This window comes from Elaeis guineensis, chromosome 1 (genome assembly GCF_000442705.2).
Source record: "Elaeis guineensis isolate ETL-2024a chromosome 1, EG11, whole genome shotgun sequence".
NCBI classification, from domain to species: domain Eukaryota; kingdom Viridiplantae; phylum Streptophyta; class Magnoliopsida; order Arecales; family Arecaceae; genus Elaeis; species Elaeis guineensis.
In genome coordinates this window covers 120421134-120442543 of record NC_025993.2, presented here as the reverse complement: position 1 = coordinate 120442543, position 21410 = coordinate 120421134, and the positions used below count along the sequence as shown (strand labels likewise).

The window sequence follows — 21410 nt, the reverse complement described above, 5'->3', positions numbered from 1 at the left end:
TGACCTTTTCCCGCTTATGCCCTATCAATTGTATTGAATGAGATACCCAGACCATACTGGGTGCTAGAAATTTTAATCTCGTGTTCCATGATCAATTTGTGCTGCTTTAAAGGAGCTTGGGTTGTTCGGCAGAATTGTTGCGTGGGCTGTCGTTTGATTCAAGCATGCCATTAGGGCAATCAAAATTGCAAAATGACTTAAAATTCACAGTTACGTGGAAAGTACCCAGTCAAGGAGGATCAATTGAGATTAGGGTCTTATATTGCAGGATTTCTTGTTGGCGCAGGTCCAATTCATGGTTAACCTGGCCTGCTACTTCACCTCTACAAATGAAATATGAGTTAGCAGGAAAAAAAAAATCAGATTATTTCTAGACACGTCTAAAGCTTGGCTGATGCTCCATTCTATCAAAGGTTTCAGAGGAGATGGTCTTTGCAATTGATACATGCTTCTTGATAATGTGAACGAAAATGGCAACCGAAAGCAGGATGATACAAGTTGTAATACTTGATAAAGTCCCAAGTGCAACAGAAATAGGATCGTTTTGTGGAGCCTGATTGTATTTGGATAACTAGATCTAGCTTGACCTTGATCCTTTGCTGGTTAACCAAGTCTAAGTTTGATTAGACTCCACAGTGAAGGATTATCCAGGATAGTGTAAGCATTGTCGTATCACTCAATTTTGAAGGTCTGAAGCACAAGCCTCAACTGCAATGTTCCAAAACAGCATAACTTTCCAAAAATATTATGGGAGGCATACAAATACCTCGCCTAAAGCAGCAGGAGAAAAAAATGTGGGCACCAAGTTTAGTCTATGTTACACTGTTTCAATACTAGCTTCCTAACTGCTCTTCAACACCCCTAAAAGCCTTAATTCCAACTTTCTGCTATTTTCAGGTAAAACAGTTCCCAGCTGCAACCTGAGAATCCATTCACATGTGTTCGAGGCTGTAAACAAGAATACTACCTTTACAGATGAGATCAAACGAAACAAGCTGAAACCTTTAATATCAAGCGTCTTCTTTCAAGCCTGTTGCATGCGTCCTGTTGGACATCCGCGGGCGTTCTGAAACATCACCCTGCAACTGGCTACCAAGGACTTCCAACACATTGTTAGGGGGGCATTTATCAGCAGGATTTTTTGGAGACACTTGGCAGAAGCACTCGGGCCATGAATTTGTATAGAAAGACTCCGGTGGGACCCGCTTGTGGGGCCCCCCAAATTTGGTTTTGAACATAACTTGCCTGATCCGCTCCTCTGAGCCAGCTCTGCGTCCTTCCTCTATATCCAAGAGTATTGGAGCCAAGGCTTTCCGGTCAGGTTGGATTATGGTCCGGAAATTATAGTACAGACGGTGGCCCATGAGATTGTTTGCAAAATTACTTGGGCCGTCATATGTTGGCATGAAAATGTCTGAGAGGAGGCAGACCATGTAATCCACAGCAGCACCAGCCAGCCCTCGTGCATTCTCTTCAAGCTTTTCAGGTCCCAGCGTGCTGTGGTTTTCAAGGTGAGGGAACATTGTTCTGAATGGCTTCATGAAGCGATCTCCACCAAAAAGTTCACCGGCAGCAAGGTAGATGCGTGTGGAGTTGTCGAATCCCATGGAGTGCAAGATGAGGCCCACCTGCACAGCCACAGAAACCAAGTTATTTCCAGAATCCCTTTGCTCCCCTTTAATCCAGGAACAGCTTTATATGTTCCGCATGTCTCTCCGCAAGGACCTTAAAGCTTCAGGTTGGAATCTGTGTAACTTAGGACAAACTAATTCTCATGAAGAGGGGATCTACACAGGAGACCACTTCATTGTCTTTTCAAGGAAAGTCATGTATCCGAATTTATTCAGATATCTGGCCCAGGTATTAATTAATTACTTTACAATGCGACTTCAATACAGCCCCACACAACTGTTTGTAATAGTACAAGGAGTCATTCATGTATAGCTTCTGGTAACATGTAATGGCACAATATCAAACAAAGAATGAATGGTTTTCTTAAATTAACTTGTGGATCTTCAAACTCAAAATATATGAGAAAACTTCACCTTATGAATAAAGACTTCTAAAACAATAAATCCAAGGAAGCACATGCTTTATAATTTTCAAGCATATTCTATTGTATGCAATATTTGGACTTGTATCTTCCCCTTTTGGCGTTTTCAGGTTCAAAGCCTAGAAGTGTGTAAAATCATAAAAATCATTAAAAACCAACTGCTACATTCAGTCGTTTTGAAATGACATTTATAGACACCTACAGGGAACTTTATCCCTCAAAAGCATTAGAAAATAGGTTTTTGGTCCTAAAGAAGATCCATCTAGGCCTGTTGTAACAGTTATTTCGGAAGCCATCTAAAGAACATTTGCATCATATCAGGATAAACACATAGCAAACACGCACATATGAGGAAACCTATAGCTAGTGATGAGATTATCTCCAATGGGAAGGTCTACAGTTTAATAAATTGGAAATTTCATGAATATATTATAAAGCTGATATATTGTGCAGGACAGATGAACGGAAACAATTGTGAGATAAAAGAGGCCTCTATGAAATGAGAGAGACTGTGCTGCATGTGTTATAAAACCATAACCATAACCAATGAACCTAGATATTGGAGTGGTACAGTCTACAAATCTGATTGGGAATCTTTCCAAGTCTAACCTACTTGGTAGGCAATTGCAGGATGGAAAGATAGAAAAAATTACCTGCTCTGGAGTTAATGGGCACTTCCCAATAAGCATCCTGTCTCTATAAACAAGTACCTTTTCTGCAAAATTTTTCTCCCGGTACTCTTTCAAAATTTTCTGTTCTTCAGGTGTAAATATATCCAAACACCTGAAAAAATTTACATTCAAATCTGAAACTAATTAACTCAGCTGAATTGCAATTTGATGATATTCAAAATAATTTAATAGAATATCTTCTCATATGTTGAGTTGGATACAAACATATTAAGCTATGAAGCTTTCAGTGAATTTCAAGACAATGAAGATGTAAAATGTTAGAAATGCCATACTGTGTGATTAGGACAACAGAAGTGGCTATGTAGTTTCCAACTTTCCATTAGTGAGAACACTACATGCATTTAATAGTATATATTGAATTCCAAGCTTTGACCTAAAAAAATCACAAGCTTTAGAATTTGAAAATAAGTTGCTGTTTATCACACATCCATCTCTTACCCACCATTGTGCTCAAAATTAGCAACAGATCCCAATATAAAATTCTAATGAGAATCTGATAAAAAACTTCAGCTTCACATTTGTGACATTGAGAACCTTATTATATTGAGCCAGGGAATAAAATATCACATATTGTGCCCATGTTAGTCAAGAGCCAGAGTGGCATGAGGACAGTGAACACTTGGCATGCACTGGCATAAAAATATATGCAAGTTTGTAAATACATTTAAACTTGATATACTAAAATATGCCACATCATCCAAACATTTTTAACAATGCTAATTTTAATTGTTTTATTTAAATGTAATGACAAGTTTTAAATGAATGAAAATAGCTCTTAACTAATAAATAAAATTATAGGTTCATAGCACATTCCATACCTTCCATTTCTACACCCACTTCATGCATAGGTTAGAAACTTCCAGAACATTTGGTTATTAGTTTACATGCGTTCTTAATGGTGCTAATTATGATTAACATGGCTTTCCAATTCAGCTAACCCATCTTTAATTTTGAATTATCAAATCTTTTCCCAAAGAATTAGCACTTAATGCAGATTCCTCTCTCTAGTCTCCAAAACGTATGATTTTTGGTTTCACTCTTATCTGATATTAAGTCTTTACCAGTTCTTGCATCCACTTGATGCATATGTAGGATGATGTATTTCATTCATTTGAGGCTGAGCCTTGGTGCAACAATAATGTTGCTATATTGTGACCTAGGACACAGGTTTGAAATATAGAAACTGCCTCTCCGCACATGAGGATAAGGCTGCATGCATCTAATCCTCCTCAAACCCTACAGTGGTAGGAGTCTTGCGCACTAGACCATCCCCTTCCCTCAATCTTAATGTATGGGAGGAAGAAATGAATAGAGACAGCACCATGAGAGGAAAGAAGAAGTGCTTTTGTGGATAGATAAAGAACAATAGGAAGGGTTGTGATGGTAAAAGAACATAGTCAGACAGAGTGCGAGGGAGACAACAAAGGAAGGCTGGAGAGCAAGAGTTGGGTGCTGACATTACTAAAAGTCTCACGCTAACTGGATAGTAGCCTAGCATAGTGCCATTACGTGAAATGCCCCAAAATTCTGTTAACATATTTAAATTTCTAGGGCAAATATGGTCAGTTTAACCTACATAACAACAAGGCTGTTTGTTCCCTTAGACATTAAAGACATCCCATATGCACACAACAGAAACACACACATGCACAGACCCATGCAAGCTCACAAGTGTGCATGACATGAATGCACACACATACCATGAGAGAAAAGAAATAAACATATTATACAACAAACTTAGGTCAAAAAGGTATTAAGATGACAAGTCTGAGACCTAATCATGTCAACAAAGTTTAAGCGAAGAAAATGGCTTCTTAGTTAGGAAAATAATTATGTACTACTTATCTGTCATAAAAATGATGATATTATAAGCCTGCCTATAGCTTGCAACATGATCTCACATCATCAAAAGTTAAACCACAAAAGAAAATGTAAACAAACTTAAATTGAGAAAGTACCAAATTTCTATCACTTTATAATAGAAGAATTAAAGTGCTCTATTATTAATATTTTATAATATCAGTACTCAATAGTGACATTATTATTGAAACAGCCTCTCTGCCCATAAGGGTAACACTGTGTACATCTAACCTTCCTCGGACCCTATAGTTATGGGAGCCTTATGGATTACAACAGAGTACATCTAACCCTCCTCAGACCTTATGGTTATGGGAGCCTTATGGACTACAACGCCCTTATCAGCAGCAACACCATAATTATATCAGCACTATAACTATGTACATAAATATGTACATACGAACGTATAAGATACATATATTGGAGTTGAGGTATATATACATACCCAGCAAAGGCAAGCATATCCATCTCAAATCGAAGGTGTATTGACATGAAATGGCCATTTGCACGGAGCTTACTAACTATCTCACTACTTGTCTTCATTATGTGTGGCTTGAATCGAAGTGCATGATAATTCACTCGACACCTCAACCTCTGAAGTTCAGGGTCATCAATCTCCTCTGCCAAACGATGTGAAAAGGGGGTGAGGTAAATAGCACCATGCTTCCTCATCTTTTCCAAAGCAGTTGTTGTATACCAGCTCAGAGGAGCATCCCTTGGTGGACGAATCTGAAATAGAACAGGATATACGACAATTTCAACTTAATAATATTCTGAACATCATATCTATGTATTATTTCAGAATAATATCATACTAAGCTTTAGCATTCAACCTGATAAGATTTCATTTTCTTGGTCTTTCCATGTGAAGAAATTTCAGGAAGCCTTTCCACTATACGGATATCATACCTTAATGTCTTGATAAAATGCTCAACATCATAGATACCTGGAAAACCACTGATGTAGGTACAAATGTTCGAATTAGTACCATAAAGATGCAGATTGTTATATAATTATGAAGAAAAACAACTTTTTAACAATACAATAACAAATCATAAATGCATAGGCTTGTGTACTGTATAAGGTGACAAGATTAGCAGCAGATTTGACTATGAAATAAGCAATGGTGCCTCACATACCGATCACATCAGAATTGTCTAACACAGAATGTTTATATAATAATTGAATGCAGATGATCTATACTGCGGATGAATCTTCATGTGCATCAGTGTGAATAAAAGATTAATGCAAGTAATTTATGCAAAATAGTAAAAGTACAGATACAGAAAATAAAGTAGGTTATTGCCCAAAGATTGCATGGGAATGAATGGATTTACTAAATTCTAACAATTCGACATATGAGATCAGATTAAAAAGTATATCTAGTTGATATATACAGCTGTGGCCAGAGAAAATGCATATTAAAGAAAACAATAAGAGCCTGTTTGGGTAATCCAGCAGGATTGAGTTGAATTTCCTGCTGAATTCATGAATTGGACCACCCATTTAAGCACGGCTCTATCAACCAAACACCTCAAAGCCCAAATCCTACAGGAAGAAAACAAAGGCCTCCATGGGTCTTTTTTTCTTCCTGCAAGCCCAAAGCCTAGTTTTAGGCTGGGATTTGGGCAGGCCTTCAGAAGCTGGAGCTAGATGGCCCAACAGGCCCATTCCCATGGGATTTTCATCCCAATCTTGTAGGAATATCCAAACAGGCCCTAAGAAGTTTTGTATTTAATAAATAGTTATGCTAATTAGCCAAAATAATCATATCATGGTAATAAATACTTAGGGCAGGAACAGTTTTAGAATCAACACAGAAGTTCATTCCATCAAGTTTTGAAAACTAACTAGACATGATTCAACAAAATATGTATCTGAATCAGATCCATAATTCAGATTCATAAAATTCGAGACTTAGACAAGCAAGGCTTCCCCTTGTGGATATCTTCTTCAGTTTGACTTTGATACAAAGATTTGAATTTTAGTTTTAATTTTGTATTTTTAGATTGATTCCCTTTTATCCCTTGTTACGTAGCAATTAGCGAACAATGATTTGCAGTTCGAGGATGGCATTAATAGAACAGAGAGATGATAAAGCATAATTCTTATTTGCATCCCTCCTATTTCTCCCTTCCTTATGATTTTTCCTCCCATGTGAATCATCGTAAAAACTCATGCTTTCTATGTTGAAAGGAGTATGATGTTGTCAGGAGTATAATATAAAGCCAAATAATTCGCAACAAGGCAAATTTCACCTCGACTTCATGGTTGCAAGATATGGATACATACAGATAGCATCAAGTTAAGAAGGGATCCTAGTCCTAAGGATTCAATCAGGGTAAAAGCAAGGTCATCAAAGTAGTGGCCTAGCACCTAGCCTGCCCCCCCAAGTCTCCTGGTCTTTCCTGGATTTCAGGCAGGGCCATTCTCGAATAATTGGGCCAGCAATTGATGCTAAGAGCCATATCCTTTTTTAGTAAACTTGATAATGTTTAGATATACAATTCCAAAATAAGGAAAGGGATTTCCAGTATACAAAAAGAACATGACTGCAGAGACGAAAATGCAGATACCTCTTATCATGCCAGAAAGAATTTGCATCCAACTCTGGCAGCACAAGTGTCGCATTCATGATTCTTGCAGCAACAACTGCATTACATATCTAAAAAAAAGGTCCAGGTAGAGAAATCAGCAGCTCATAACCCTTGGGAATGAAAAAAGAACTTGGCACTAATGCTAGTGTCTGAAAGCACCTTAAAAGACCATTAAGAAAATAATGCATTGCACCAATTCACAAAAGGATCCTTGAAACAATTGAAGAATTTTATCACCAGACTACGACATGGCAACGATACTCGCATGAGTAAGTTCCAAAATATCCACATTGCCAAAATAAAGGATAAGTTGGAACAATGTGCTGTTTTGACACAGCTATAGCTATCCTATACTTTAGAAAGATGATATAGCGTTCTTGGTATCTTCTGAGTAAAGACCATAAGTAAAAGGACTCAAGGACTCCATGCCAAAGTTGCAAAGGAGATAGCAAAGCATATCAAGTCATAACATACAAATATGGCCTCAGAAGTGTTTTCTCATAAACTAGTAATGAAAGATGTATATGGCCCCATTTGGCATTGTATTTAGAGGGCCAAAAAGTACATCTTGGAGAACCAAAAGCCCTTTTAGGTGATTGTGGGTGTTTGGTAAAATTTTTCAAATAGCTTCTTGCTTCCTTATAAATCTGAAAAATGTCTACTAGAGGAAGCTAAAATTTGGAGCGTTTGGGCAAAATCTCTACTTGAGACATGTTAGGAAGCTATTTCCATTTGATGAGAATTTTACCAAGATGAAAATACCCATGGAATATAATAACAACACAATATAATACAATAATATAACTCTAATATATTAATATTATAATGTAATATAAATCAATAGCATTATTATATTATACAATCTAATTAATATAATATTATTATTTTATATATTATAATAGCTTGTTATATTATAAATTCATAATACATTAATATGTTAAATTCCATAATGATATTATAATTATATTATAAAATATGATAATATTTTATATTATATATAAATTATTTATTATATTATTTATATTAAAATATCAAAATAAATAAGTTATAAATTAAGAATACATTAAAATAATAATTTTTTATTGTACAAACTGTTAGATAATTGAAAGCACTATGCAATGTCTATTTATTGTCATTTCCCGATCCTAAAAGCACTTTCTTGATAACCAAATAGAATATTATAAAGTTCCACAGGACTTCAAAAATATAGTTGCCAAACAGCAAACAACTTTTTATTAAAAGCTCTACTAGCAAAAGTTCTACCACCCAAAGCAATACAAGTAAAAGGAAATAAACTTACTAGGTATCTTAAACCCGCAAATAGACCATCATGAACAATTTTGATGAAGATTCTATTGATACAACATATTTCAGAAATACAATTGCTTAGTGATTTACATCATTACATGTTTCTCTGACTCTTGATCCACACAATGCGAGATGTGTTGGAAAGCTCATTTTGGTGATCTTTCCAACAAGCATAAGCCTCAGCTTGTATTTCATATATTATATCTAACAAGGCAGTCTATTACTTGTTGCTGCTTAAGGTATCTTAATTTTGCCATTTGATGTTTTTCCGCTACCACGTCAGTTCCCTTTTAAGTGTCAACCCTCAACAGTCTAACAAACTTAACATCTTGAGCTTCATGTGCTAGATTTTTTTCCTACTTTGTTGTTCTTACCCCCTCATAACCATTTTAGGTTGCTTATCAAAAACAAACAAGAACAATTGAAAAAAACAAAAACAAAAGCATCTAGATACTCTATGCTCTGCTTTCCCATAGCTACAGCTCTGCATGGGTGGCGCCAACAATTGATAACAAGTTAAAATTGCTTTTTATTGCATGCGGCCAGGCACTTCTATTTGTGCAATACGGACCCTCCAAAGTACTTGGAATATCCTAGGTTTGTTTGCAAAGACGTAAGGCTGGTTATAAATGAAATGGTCATGTGAACACTCCAGAAGAATGGCCACATCAATTTATTACTTTTCAACTTTTCTAGTATTTTATCTAAAGCAACTATTTCAAGATATAAAACCCACCAAATTTTGCAGGTATCTAGTTTATTTTTTTGCTTTCTCAACTATACAATCGCTTGGAAGCTTAAGAATTTTCTTGTAGTTAGACATGACTGAACCTTTTGTTCTTTCTCATTGCCAACTTTAAAAACCATCAACTATGCTACTCCTTAATCAAATAACAACAATAAAGAGACAACCAAACTGTCAAAAGTTATAAAGGAGTACCAACAAAAAAATAGTTGTTGTTTTTAAGTCATTACTGACATGCTGGATAACATAGGCATATTTCTCAACATTTACCAATTGTAATCTGTATCAAGACTGAACATCATCACAAAGAAAGCATGGTTTACAAATAAGAGAATGTCACAACTGAAAGTATTCTTCATACCGCACTTCGCTGTTGATTCAAGCCACCATTGCAACGCACTCGTAAATAGCCATTACTCTCATTTGGAGGAGCTAGAACATTAACATTACAAAAGAGACTTCAGAGTCAGATTCATCATCATAAGGTCCAAGTAATTCAGCACAGAACTAAATATAATCACAAACCTAGTTACAAGAACCGTTTAGGAAGATGCAGAAATTACATACAATGCCAATATGATCGTGGAGCAGATGAGGATCTCCAACCACCAGAATCAGCAGTTCTCCAAAGCTTATTTACATCAACATACTTCAAGCATGTCGAAGAAAGATATTAGAACAGAAAACTGAGACAACCAAAAAAAGTTCAAAAAACTATACAAGTACATTGGCATACGAAGGACATTATTTACATAATGACAAGCTATATTGATGATCATCTACATGAAATAGAGGCCACTAAAGCCTCAAGCCAAGGTAATATTATCGTAACTTCAATAAACATCAGACATGCCAAAACATTGCATTAAATCTTCTTGGGTTCTAAAAGAATTGAATCTATCAAGCATGAAACCAAAAACAGAATTTAGTATTGCAAAATGATGATTTAACGTAAACAAGCTTGGTGCATCAATATGTACCAAATTCACACAACAAAAAACAAGATAAAAGAAATTACAAGCGAGGGCCCCATGGTTGTGATCACTACCTGGTGAAGTTAAAAGCTTGCAGGTGTATCAATTTCTGGTCTATTTTCTATGTATACTAAGCTTAAGCTGGATCCCATCTCAGCAATCAACTTAAAAAGGACTGGAAGAGCCAAGTTGCAGAAACTTTTCTGGACCCAGCTACAAGTATTGCAGTGGGCCATCACTAGATATATGCAGATGCTAACATATTCATATCAAGCACGTTCAAGTTCATTTACTACTTATGTATAATTGGTGTTAGTGATGTATAAGTGTTAGTGATGTATAATTAGTGTTGCCGCAAGGCTCTAGAGAGGTGCTAATGTGGCTGGAGATGAACAGCCGCCTAAGATCCACGATTCCCAAGAGTACCTGCAAAGGAAGTCCAGGCTCGTTGAGGGTGCTCTAGCGGGAGACCCTCCAATGCTTAAGTTAGCCGGAGCTTTGTGAATAATAGAGAGAAAAGAGAGTGAGAATCGAAGGTGCAAAGAAAGTTCTCCTTTCTCCTCCCCTTAAGGCTTGCCCTTCTCTCGAGTGCTTGTGTTTGCTTGCTTGCTTTCTTTCTTACTTGAGAGTCCCCTTCATACCTCTTTTATATGGAGGTTGAGCCCATAGGCTGCTAGTCGGAATTATGAGTTTGTTAGGCCTAGCTTTGCAGGTCGTTAGGCCATGTTCTGATCCTTCATTGAGAGAGGAATCTCTCTCACTTCCTCTAAATCGAGGTTGTTAGCCCTAGAAGTCAGGCGCAGACTTTCACCCATACGGCTGGTCGAATTGGTGGTCCTAGGTTCGCACCTGGTGTGACCTCACCATCAATGGAGGATTGGTCCCAGTCAGCAGGTCTCTCTACAACACATACCCCCAACTTTTGAGTTCGAAGTGGCCTTTTGGCTTCAAGCAAAGGAAGTAGTTGCTTTGGTAGTTGAATCACCAACCCGATTCCCTCTTGCATGCGTCCGTATTATTGCACTTGGAAGGGAGGACTTCTGGGGATTTATGGTGTATCGTTTCATGACTCGCGCTACCTTTATTAGGGAGGGAGCTCGAGAAGTCACAGGGCAACACTTCCGAGAGAAGAAATCTAGAGATTGCCCTTGGACTCATCGAGGCCTGTCACGTGGCAAGATCTGACGATTCGATGATCGAGTCCGCACCATCAATAGTTTGTATAAATAGACCACCTGTCCAACCACTTTTCTGTCATCCTACCATCAGTTGATCTTTTGTAGTTGTAGCCGTCAAGAGTAGATTCGCTTTTCTTTGTCTTGTAGCCATGAAGCCGTCACTGTCATCCATTAAACTGACAGTGAAGAAGAAGATGAGCTCTTCGGGTCGGGAGTTCTTGTCTAAGAGGGTGAGGAGTAACCAGTCGGAGCTTCCTATCCCCGACTTCTCGCAACCTCTGGTAGGGACCAAGGATAGGTCAATTACAGTTGGGCTGTCGCAAGAAGTTGTATCGAAGTCACTTCAAGCTCCTTTTTTATAAAGTTGGTCCCCGCTTCCCTCTGGAGGGTTAGCGAGGCTCAGGGCGAATCCTTCTTTGCCCAGGGCGGAGGGGGGTTTACCAAGACTAGAGTGGAGGTTGCCGTCGACGTCAGATTCAGATGCATGGAAGAGTACTCAATGCCTCAGTGGATTTTGAGGATGAGCTCGTCGAGGTGTCTTCGGTCGCATTCATCCAGGACTTCGAGGACTACAAGGCACGCCTGCAGTGCATGATCCTGAAGCTGGACCTGAGGTGCCTCCACCCCAGAAATAGCGATGAGGAAGCTAAGGCTTTTTCTTCGGATGAAGACTAATTCTTCTCCCTTTTTGCATTTGCTTTTGGTGACTTCTTTTTGACACAGTTTTGTAAATAAACATTTTAATTAGTGAAAAGTATATTTTCATTGTCTTTACCTTTCACATATGAAGCCATTTGCTTTTTTGCAATGCTTTTGTTGGTTGGCTCTTTGCCTCGATCAAAGGCTCAAATAGTTTAGATGGGTCAGTGGGGTCGGTTTCTATTCTCAAGCTGATGTCTCCCTTGACCTTATTCGAAGCACTCGCTTCGTCGATATGTGGTGAATGAACTTTTGAAAATTGTGGGTATGTTTGCACACCAAGTACTGGATGTTGATTGGTGCCATATTGCTTTCCGTGAATCAAAGAAGATGATTCATCTCAGGGGTTGTGCGGCAGAGAACCGTACAATCCAGAGACCTGATGGGGCTTCGCATTTAATGCCGGTACCTGCTTTTTAGGAAGCACGGTCTCCGAAACCTTTCAAGTGGCAACATTTGTCGCATGATTAATGGGGTATTTGAATGGGCCTGGGCCTTCTGCCACTTGGGATTGGTATTGTCTCAGTCATCTTCTACAATACCATGGTGGTGCCGCCTTGTCCAGTGTCGATGGATAGTTGGCGCTCTTCTCCATTTTAGATCTCCTTTCTCCTTCGATCAACGTAAGTTGCTTCTGAGGAATGCTTCAACAGGCGTCTCACTTTGGCATGGGAGGTGTTAGAAAATCCCATTGCTCCGACCGAGGGGCCGCAACAGCGGGCATTTGGGGGCTTCTAACACATTGTCCTCCACACATAGGTCTTGGGCCTTTCTAGATGACTTGTCTGTTGTCTCCCCCAGTGTTGCTTTCCAATCCTCCTTGAAGGAATATCTGAGAGGTGGATGGGTTTCTACATAGGAAACAGCCATTCCATCCCTGATATCCTTTTACGAAGGTCGATGCTTATCTCAAAATGGAGAATTTTGTGCTCCTTATCAAGGGTCACATTTGCTAGGGCTCGACTTGTGCTCCAAGGGTGTCGATCGAGTCCTAGCTTTGTATTTCTTCTTTCTTTGTTGTAACAAGCCTCGTTCGACTGAAACTATCATAAAATGAATTCCTTCGAAATGTATACGAACCTTTTGAATGAAGTGCTCTTTTTTTGAAGTTTTCTTTAACATGTTGTCCGGTGCTTTTTTCTTCAAGTGGGGCCTTTGAATGAGTTAACCCTTCTCATGTTGTTATTGCCGACTTCTATTGGCAGTATGGGGTCCTTGATTAACCCCTATTGGCTTCAATGGGCTACGCTGCTTCAGTGGGCCACATTGGCTATAATGGCCCGCATCGGCTTCAATGGGCCATAGCTGGCTACAGTGGGCTAGATCGGCTATAGTGGGCTGCAGCTAGCTTCAATGGGCTAAGTAGGCTACAGTGGGCCGTGTCAGTTTCAGTGGGCCATGTCGGTTTCAGTGGACCATAGCTGGCTGCAGTGGGCCGTAGCTGACTGTAGTGAGCCATGTCGCTGTAGTGAGCTAAGTTAGCTTCAGTGAGCCATGTCGGCTTTAGTGAGGCGTGGCTGGCTACAATGGATCGTGGCTGACTACAGTGGACCATGTCGGCGGCTTCAATGGACTGTGGCTAGCTACAGTGGATCGGATTGGCTTCAGTGCGCCATGTTGGCTGCAGTGGGCTATGTTGGCTACGGTGGGCCACGGGTGGCTACCGTGGGCCATGTCGGCTATGGTAGACCGCATCGATTACAGTGGACCATATCAGCTATAGTAGATCGTGGCTGGCTTCAGTGGGCCAAATCGACTTCGATGGACCATATCGACTGTAATGGGCCATGTCGACTATAATGGGCTATGGTTGGCTTCAGTGGACCATATCGGCTACAGTAGACTGCATCGGCTTCAATAAGCCATATCAACTACAATGGGCCATGTAGGGTCTCTGGACGGTTAGCCCCTACATCTCTATCGTCGTGGCCTTCGCTTCGACCTGCCCATGGGCATGGAGCACCAAGTTGCCTAACAGGGTAAGGCATCGACTCGGGTGTCCTCGGGTCTTGACGCTGGCAGGACCTCTATTTTCTGAAAAATCTTAGAGAGTTTTTCACCTTTTCTCAGTTATCGAGCGACCTTCCGCCCCTGAGCCTCGGAGAATTCATCATCCACATAAGAGGTCCAGTTGGGAACCCAGTTCCCCCATCGTTGTGAGCCTTATGAGCTTTTCAAGATTGTCTCAAATGTACTGTCATTAGGGCCAGCCTCGTTTAACATAGCCTCAGCTCTGTCTTTACCTTCTTTGGGCTGTCTGGCAGTTTTATCCTTCAAAGAGCATTATGAAACAAAATATCAATTAAACTTTCATTATGAACTAGAATAGTATTTACATTATGGCTACCTATCATTAGCAGTGCAACGACGGTGCCATTGACTTCTCTCTAAAATCAGAAAGAAAAAGGATGCCCCCCAAGCACCGTCTCCTTTTCTTCCTTAATTTGGTCTCCTACTCCCCATGCCACCAATTGGGGTAAAGATGGTGTTGATAACACCAACCGTTGATCAATTGTCATTATTCTCCTCATCGAGCGCTCGATTTCATCGCTCTCGAACATAGTTGCCGAGGTAGCCTCTCTAGATTAAGACCTCGATCTCGTCCTTGAGTTGGTGGTACTCTTCGATGTCATGGCTATAGTCATGGTGGAAGTGGCAGTACTTCCTCTTGCTTCTCCTGTCCAAAGAAGACTTCATTGGCTCAAGTCGCCACAGATATTTTTGACCCTTGATCTCCATCAAAATCTGGGATCGAGAGATGGACAAAGTGTAGCTGTCAAACCGTCAGGGCAGACTCCTCGGTTGGTATCTCTTTCATTGTCAAAAAGACTCTCTTTCGGCCTAGGCCGCTCAAGGATCTTTTCGGTCTCTCTTCTTGCTAGAGATCTTCTTTCCTTCCGCCTGCTTGTGTAACTCTTGGGCTTCTTCTACCTGAGCGTACTTCCGAGCTCGAACCAGCAGATCAGCATACACCCTCAAAAACTTTTTGTCGAAGAAAAAGGTAGGCGCTCATTACACAACCCTCACTTGAGCACTGACATCGCCATTGACTCATCAAGACTTCGCAATTCCAGCATCACAGCATTGAAGCGTGCGATGTAGTCGTACAATGATTTGTTTTCTTTTTGCTAGAAAGAGAAAAGACTATCAGAGTTCCTTGGTTGAGACCAACAACTATTAAAGTGAGTAATGAACAACCTGCCGAGCTACTCAAACAAATGAATGGACCCTGATTAGAGTCCTGAATACCATGCCCATGCTGACTTTATGAGGATGGCTAGAAAGACAAGGCAAAGGAAGGGGTCTGAGGCACCCTGCAACATCATGAGGATTCTATAACCCTATAGGTGATCAAAAGGATCCGTGGAACCGTTATACGGCCCTAGCAGGGATAGCTTGAACCGATTTGGAATCAGTTCATTTAGGATGGTCTACGAGAATGGTGGTTGAGAGCTGAAGTCGAGGCCATTGTTGCTCCAACGAGGCTTGCTCTGGACTTCACCAAGACAATGTTTGATGTCTTGAGTTCTCTTGAGTTTCTCCTCTCGTTGAGATCTTTCGGGCCTAGGAAAGCAGGCCAGGACTAAATCACCAATGGAGAAAGAGCTCTTCGAGCATGCTTCCTCCCTCAAGATCTAACGAGAGGAATGAGCTGCAATAGTGAGGGAGCAATAGAAATGTTTCTGGAGAGTGGATCTCAGACTTTAAGAGCAGGATCGCCAACTAAGATGGAAAGGAAACCACCTAAAGGTTCGACTCCACACGCTGCTGTTGCCGCTCCACTTGTTGGAGTTGCTACATAACACTGGTCAATGCTTGGATCTGATGAGCTAGGACATCAAACGGTGGCGAATTTATTATAGCCAGAAGTTGCACTACAATGGATCCATGGGCAACACTACTCTGGCAATAATGAACGAATTGCCGATGGGAGGTAGCGCAGTTTTGCACTCTCATCCGCATCATGCTTCTTTTCTTAAAGGGGATTAAACCCTTCCTCTAGTACCAATCTGTTATCGTAAGACTTTGAAGAGGTACTGATGTGGCTAAAGCTAGACACCGCTTGAGATCTGCGACACTAAAAAATACCTACAAAGGAAGTCCATGCTCTTCGAGGGTGTTCCAACGGGGGACCCTCCGATGCTTAAGTTAGTCGGAGCTTTGAAAATAGTAGAGAGAAAAGACAGCGAGAGCTGAAGGTGCAGAGAGAGCTCTCCTTCATCCTCCCCTCGAGTGCTTGTCCTCTCGAGTGCTTGTGTTTACTTGCTTGCTTTCTTTCTTATCTGAGGGTTCCCTTCGTACCTCTTTTGTATGGAGGTTGAACCCATAGGCTGCTAGCCGGAATCTATAAGTTTGTTAGGCCTAGCTCTGCATGTCGTTGGACCACGTTCTGACCCTTCATTAAAGGAGGATTCACTCCCACTTTCTCTAAATCGAGATTGTTAGTCGCGGATGTCAGACGCAGGCTTTATCCATGTGGCTGATCGAATTGGTGGTCATGGATCCGCACCTGATGCGACCTCACCATATCATCTTAGACGTATTTTAATTAAGGATTAGTCCCAATCGACAGGTCTCTCTGCAATAATTACTATTAGTGTAGCAACAAACTGAAAGCCCATTTTCCAAGGGAAGAAAAAGGGAAACACATTGATATCCGTCCCATTTCTACAAGTCACTTCTTGTTTATGGATTCCTATTAAGTTTTAATCAAATCAAAGGTTTAAAAAGCAGCAATAGTATGAGGGTATAGTGCATATGCAATATGCAGATAAAATAAGTCAAAATGGAGGACTAAGTAATATTTCACAAACACACTTCCACATTTATTTAAATGCTTATTTTAGGATAGGATGATATGTTTGCCTAAAAAGATAACTATATTTTCCTATGAACCATGCTCAAATTCAGGTAGACAAATGCATTAGACAAATTTATGAACTATCAAATGATGAACCAAACAAGCAACAACGGCGCGAGACATGTGACTGAATCTAAAATACATAGCTAATAAACAAATGCGGTATTTAAGCTGCTAATTCTCAAAAGGACACTTGAAAGTCAATCTTTCCTCCATCACCATCACAGTCCATATGTCTCTAGGCCACATATGTTAGCCACTTGGGTCTACGTGGGCATCTGATGGCTTCCCATGCGACCTGGCCCCAATACACATACATAGATGGATATATTGCTGCCTGAACCGCATTTTAGAACATTGAATCAAATGAAGCTTTCCTACTTTCCAGATACTTACGAACTACATTGCTTCCTTTCCTAGCTATGGTGTATGATCTGTAAGCCCTGGTTTATGAAATGCTTGTCAGTTAAAAGGGTCATTTTGCAACGTGATAATTGCCCAAGTCCCACGACATACCTATATCTGTAAACAATTAAGTCTCGCCCACCAAAACATCAATGCCAGTACATCTTGCTCTCTAGAAGAACGATTTCATGGTACAAATAGTGATCACATCTTTGGAAGTAAACAATCATTCATTTGACTTACCAACAAAGAAGGAAACAAGTGGTACAATTCCATATTTTTGGGAATGTTCCAAACTCTTACCAGCAATCAAGGAAAACATAGAAAAGCAAGGAAATCTAAACCCTAGGCTTCCGCAAAATCCTAACCCAATCTTTTCACCGGTCACATTCCCAATGTCCAATTCAAGAACCACAACATCTAGAAAACGATCCAGAATCGAAGAAATCTAACCTCCACCTGATTAGAGTGACGAGTGACCCCGATCATCGAGAACAGAGACAGAGTGCAGATCAGGAGAGAGACCACGGCAATCCCTAGCCGCCCCGGCAACGCCTTTATTCCCCCGCCGAGCTGCTTCAGCTGCCTCGCCCCCCCTCTCCGTCCCCAAACCTCTCCACCCCTGAACGAACCGAAAAAAATCCAAAAAAGTCCAAAAAATTCACTAGAAATGCTTGAATTCAGAAAGAAAAAAAAAAAGGGAGAGGGGAACAATGGTTGATGGAAATGAAGATCGAAAGTACCTCCTCATCATATTATGAAACGGGTTCTTCGAAGATTTGGTAATGAGGGATGCGGGTTTCGAGAGGTGGGAGGACAAACCTGGAAGGCGCGCTCTCAGTAGCTGGTAAGCAGATCTGGAGGCGGACTCTTTTTATAATGGGGAGAAGGTAACGAGAGAGGGCGGAGTATGGGAGGTGGTGGTCCAGGATAACTCATATGTACGCCGCGGGAATACGTAACGCCGGTGGACCTGGGGCACTGATCTGTCAAATGCAAATATTAAAAAACAAAAGGGCTGGAGATGCGGGGTATCGATCCCCGTACCTCTCGCATGCTAAGCGAGCGCTCTACCATCTGAGCTACATCCCCGAGCGAAGGCACTTGGCACAGAAATTTTATAATTCCTTTCTCACATATTAATATTCCATATTTATTCTACTTAGATCTGATTTTTTATGTATATTTCGAATATAACTGCCTTTTTTTCTGATACAGGAATATAATTTTTATCTGTTTTTGATACAGGGATATAATTTTTGTCTCTTTGAAAACCAATTGTGCATTGACTTTTAGGATGCATTTGGATAATCATTAAAAAAATATTTTTTTATTTTTTAATTTTTAAAAATTAAAAATTAAAAATTAATATTTGATAACATCATGAAAAATAAAAAATTAAAATTATAATAATTATAATAATTATAAAATAAAAATTTTTTACTTTTCAAATTTTATTTTTTTATTTTTTTTTTACTTCTGTACATCTAAAATGCCAAACCAAAAAGTAAAGAATACAAACCTTTCTTCCTCATCGAGCTTTTCACCTCCCCACCCTCTTCTCTCTCTCTTCTTAAATTTTTCTTCCTTGTCGAGCTCTTCATCTGCCATTCTTAAATATTACTTTTTGCTTTATAACAACGTAGTTATCAAACATATTTTTTATTTTTTTATTTTCATTAAATAGTAAAAATTAAAAAAAAAATTTAAAAATTAAAAATTGTAACCAAACACACCTTTAGTTATTTATTAATTTTGTTGTAGTGGGAGGTCCATGCTCCCATGTAAATTTGATGTTTGATCGCTGATATCAAAGATATTTAAGCTATTAAAAATTTTTAGGAATTTGATGAATAGTGGTGATGATAGGAATTGATGTGAAAAAAGAATATGCACTTTTCGTTTCAGGTGTAGTCTATTGTTGCTCACTTGTTACTTTTTTTTTTGGATGAGTATTATTTGATAATATTACATATTGCTCTTTTTTATTGAATTTATTTTTAAGTTTATAATAAGTGATTTGTAAAGGAGAGAATAAGCATGAGAGTAAGTTAATAGTAAGCCATTGTTATAATTTAAAAACTAGCATATTAACCTACATGATGTGCAGGATCTCTTCTCTGCCACCACAGCTCCAACCCCCAAACATTTTCATCCCTTTTGGAGTTCACTTTCACGGAAGAACTTCCCTAACTCTACAAATAAGAAAGTTTAGGCAATCTCCTCTGTTGTAGTTCTAATAATGTGGAGGGCACCAATAGTACCACATCGGTTGTGAGTCAAGGAATATTCATACTTATGAGGAAGAAAAAAATCTTTCCTACGTTAAAGAATAAAACAATGAGGCCTATGGACCAGAGCGAACAATACCTCACGTAACGGGTCGAGCTCTTGTCCACAATAATAACGTATCAAGTTGGGGTTTTATTGTGATTCTAATAATGTGGAAGGTACCAATAGTCTCACATCGGTTGTGAGCCAAATAGAACTCGCACTTATAAGGAGGAAAAAATCTTTCTCACGTGAGGTATTTTTTAAAAGATAAAACCGTGAGGTTCATAGGTCAGAGCAGATAATACCTCACGTGACGGGCTGAATCCTTGTGTGCAACACTCTCTATTGTTCTTGCACGTTGGGCCTGGACTTGGCCTGGCCTTGTTCCCTACTCCACGCCCATGACCACTACCACCCCTCCTCCCGGTCCCTGACCGCCTCTCTCGCACCCTCGCCTGCAAGTCCCTCCATGAGCTTGAGTGCGCCAACGTGCAACGACAACAGAGGGATCGAGAATTCCTCAAAACGTGCCATCTCTTCTTATCCAGACAATGCGCGATGATGATGGAGAGGCGGAGGCCTCCGCGGGCACTGCGAGTTAGGCCCCGTAGTTCTCTCCTATTTTTTTTCCCAATACCCCACTCCACGAGCACTGCGAGTTAGGCCACGTGGTTCTCTCCCTTCTTTCCCAATACCCCACACGACAAACAGAGGTCTCTCTATTGAGAGGCCTCCATTTTAGTGCATATATATATATATATATATATATATATATATATATATATTAGATGTTTTCAACTTTTCATTAACTAAAATATTCTTGGTCTAAAATTATTATGCATGCTATAGCATTTTTTAAAAAAAACTAATGTAAATAAACTAATATTATGAGAAATAATAATATCTTTCTGAAAATATAAAATTAATCATTTCCTTTCTGGGGCTAACTAATGCTGCCGTCTTTATGGTTTAGTTAAAAACGATTTTCATGATTCGACAAAGCAGGAACACAATATTTTAGCAACGAAGCAGGATTCTTGTATGATTGGTCAGTATTGTCTGGATTTATATATCCTTAAATGCCTTCGGTGATAAATTTGGATATACAAGTAAAATGGCCATTGGTTTTCAAGTGAAGCTGCACAAAACGTGGGCACAGGCTAGGCACTCCTAGATGGACCACAACCATCCGTGTGATTGAAGTACAGGGGAACATTGGCAGACAAGCTCGCAACATGTTATGTAAGTGCTTCATGTCAATACCTAGAGGAGGAAAATAAATCTAATATCTAATATATTTACTCTTTATCAACCCATGAGAAGTCTACCGTAACATAATGGGAGCATTTAATTAATGAAATTCCTCACATATTTGATCTATCAATTATTCAATTTATCAATAAATAAACAAAAAGTGTGCATTTTTGTCGCAAAACGGAGCATTTGGCTGACCCTGCTCCAGATGTATGTACCAAGGAAGAATGCTTGATTTACTTCCACGATGTTAGATCACACTCTGCACAGATATCAAAGCATCTAGAACTCCATCATCCACCTGCATAGATCTCGAAGCAATCGTTGCATGATCCAACGGCGCAAAGGAAGGTATTGGTGTCACAACATAAAGAAATGGATCTTGTGACACCAATACCAAATAATTGAAGAAGGATCATAGATCATGATCGTAGCACTACGTATGACCTTTCCAAGCATGGCAGATAAAGTTGCCTTCCTCAAGTAGATTAATCACAAAAAGCAGCACATCTG

The 21410-nt window shown here is 39.6% G+C and overlaps 1 protein-coding gene and 1 non-coding gene across 3 annotated transcripts; both read right to left on the bottom strand.

Moving 5' to 3' along the window:
* Positions 1–653: 653 nt before the first annotated feature.
* Positions 654–18266, bottom strand: LOC105038835 (O-fucosyltransferase 1). Of its 2 annotated transcripts, none has more exons than XM_010914744.4 (9): positions 18113–18266; positions 17823–17991; positions 9820–9901; positions 9614–9684; positions 7179–7267; positions 5436–5559; positions 5048–5331; positions 2707–2836; positions 654–1628 (listed from the first exon to the last, which is right to left on the bottom strand). In XM_010914744.4, the coding sequence occupies exons 1-9, from the start codon at positions 18121–18123 to the stop codon at positions 1011–1013; spliced, it is 1578 nt and encodes a 525-aa protein (XP_010913046.1). In that variant the 5' UTR covers positions 18124–18266; the 3' UTR covers positions 654–1010. The 2 variants fall into 2 exon arrangements, with proteins under 2 accessions (XP_010913046.1, XP_010913047.1); XM_010914745.4 differs by having other exon boundaries at positions 17829–17991.
* A 122-nt stretch (positions 18267–18388) lies between these two features.
* Positions 18389–18461, bottom strand: TRNAA-AGC (transfer RNA alanine (anticodon AGC)). Its single transcript has one exon. It is a non-coding gene; the product is annotated as a tRNA-Ala (tRNA).
* Positions 18462–21410: the final 2949 nt, after the last annotated feature.

Excerpts from the sequence above, each read along its gene's own strand:
- LOC105038835 (XM_010914744.4), bottom strand. Across the intron at positions 5,332-5,435 it reads AGAAAATGAAATCTTATCAG|ATTCGTCCACCAAGGGATGC; the intron begins GTTGAATGCTAA and ends GTTCTATTTCAG. Across the intron at positions 1,629-2,706 it reads GCCCATTAACTCCAGAGCAG|GTGGGCCTCATCTTGCACTC; the intron begins GTAATTTTTTCT and ends GTGGCTGTGCAG.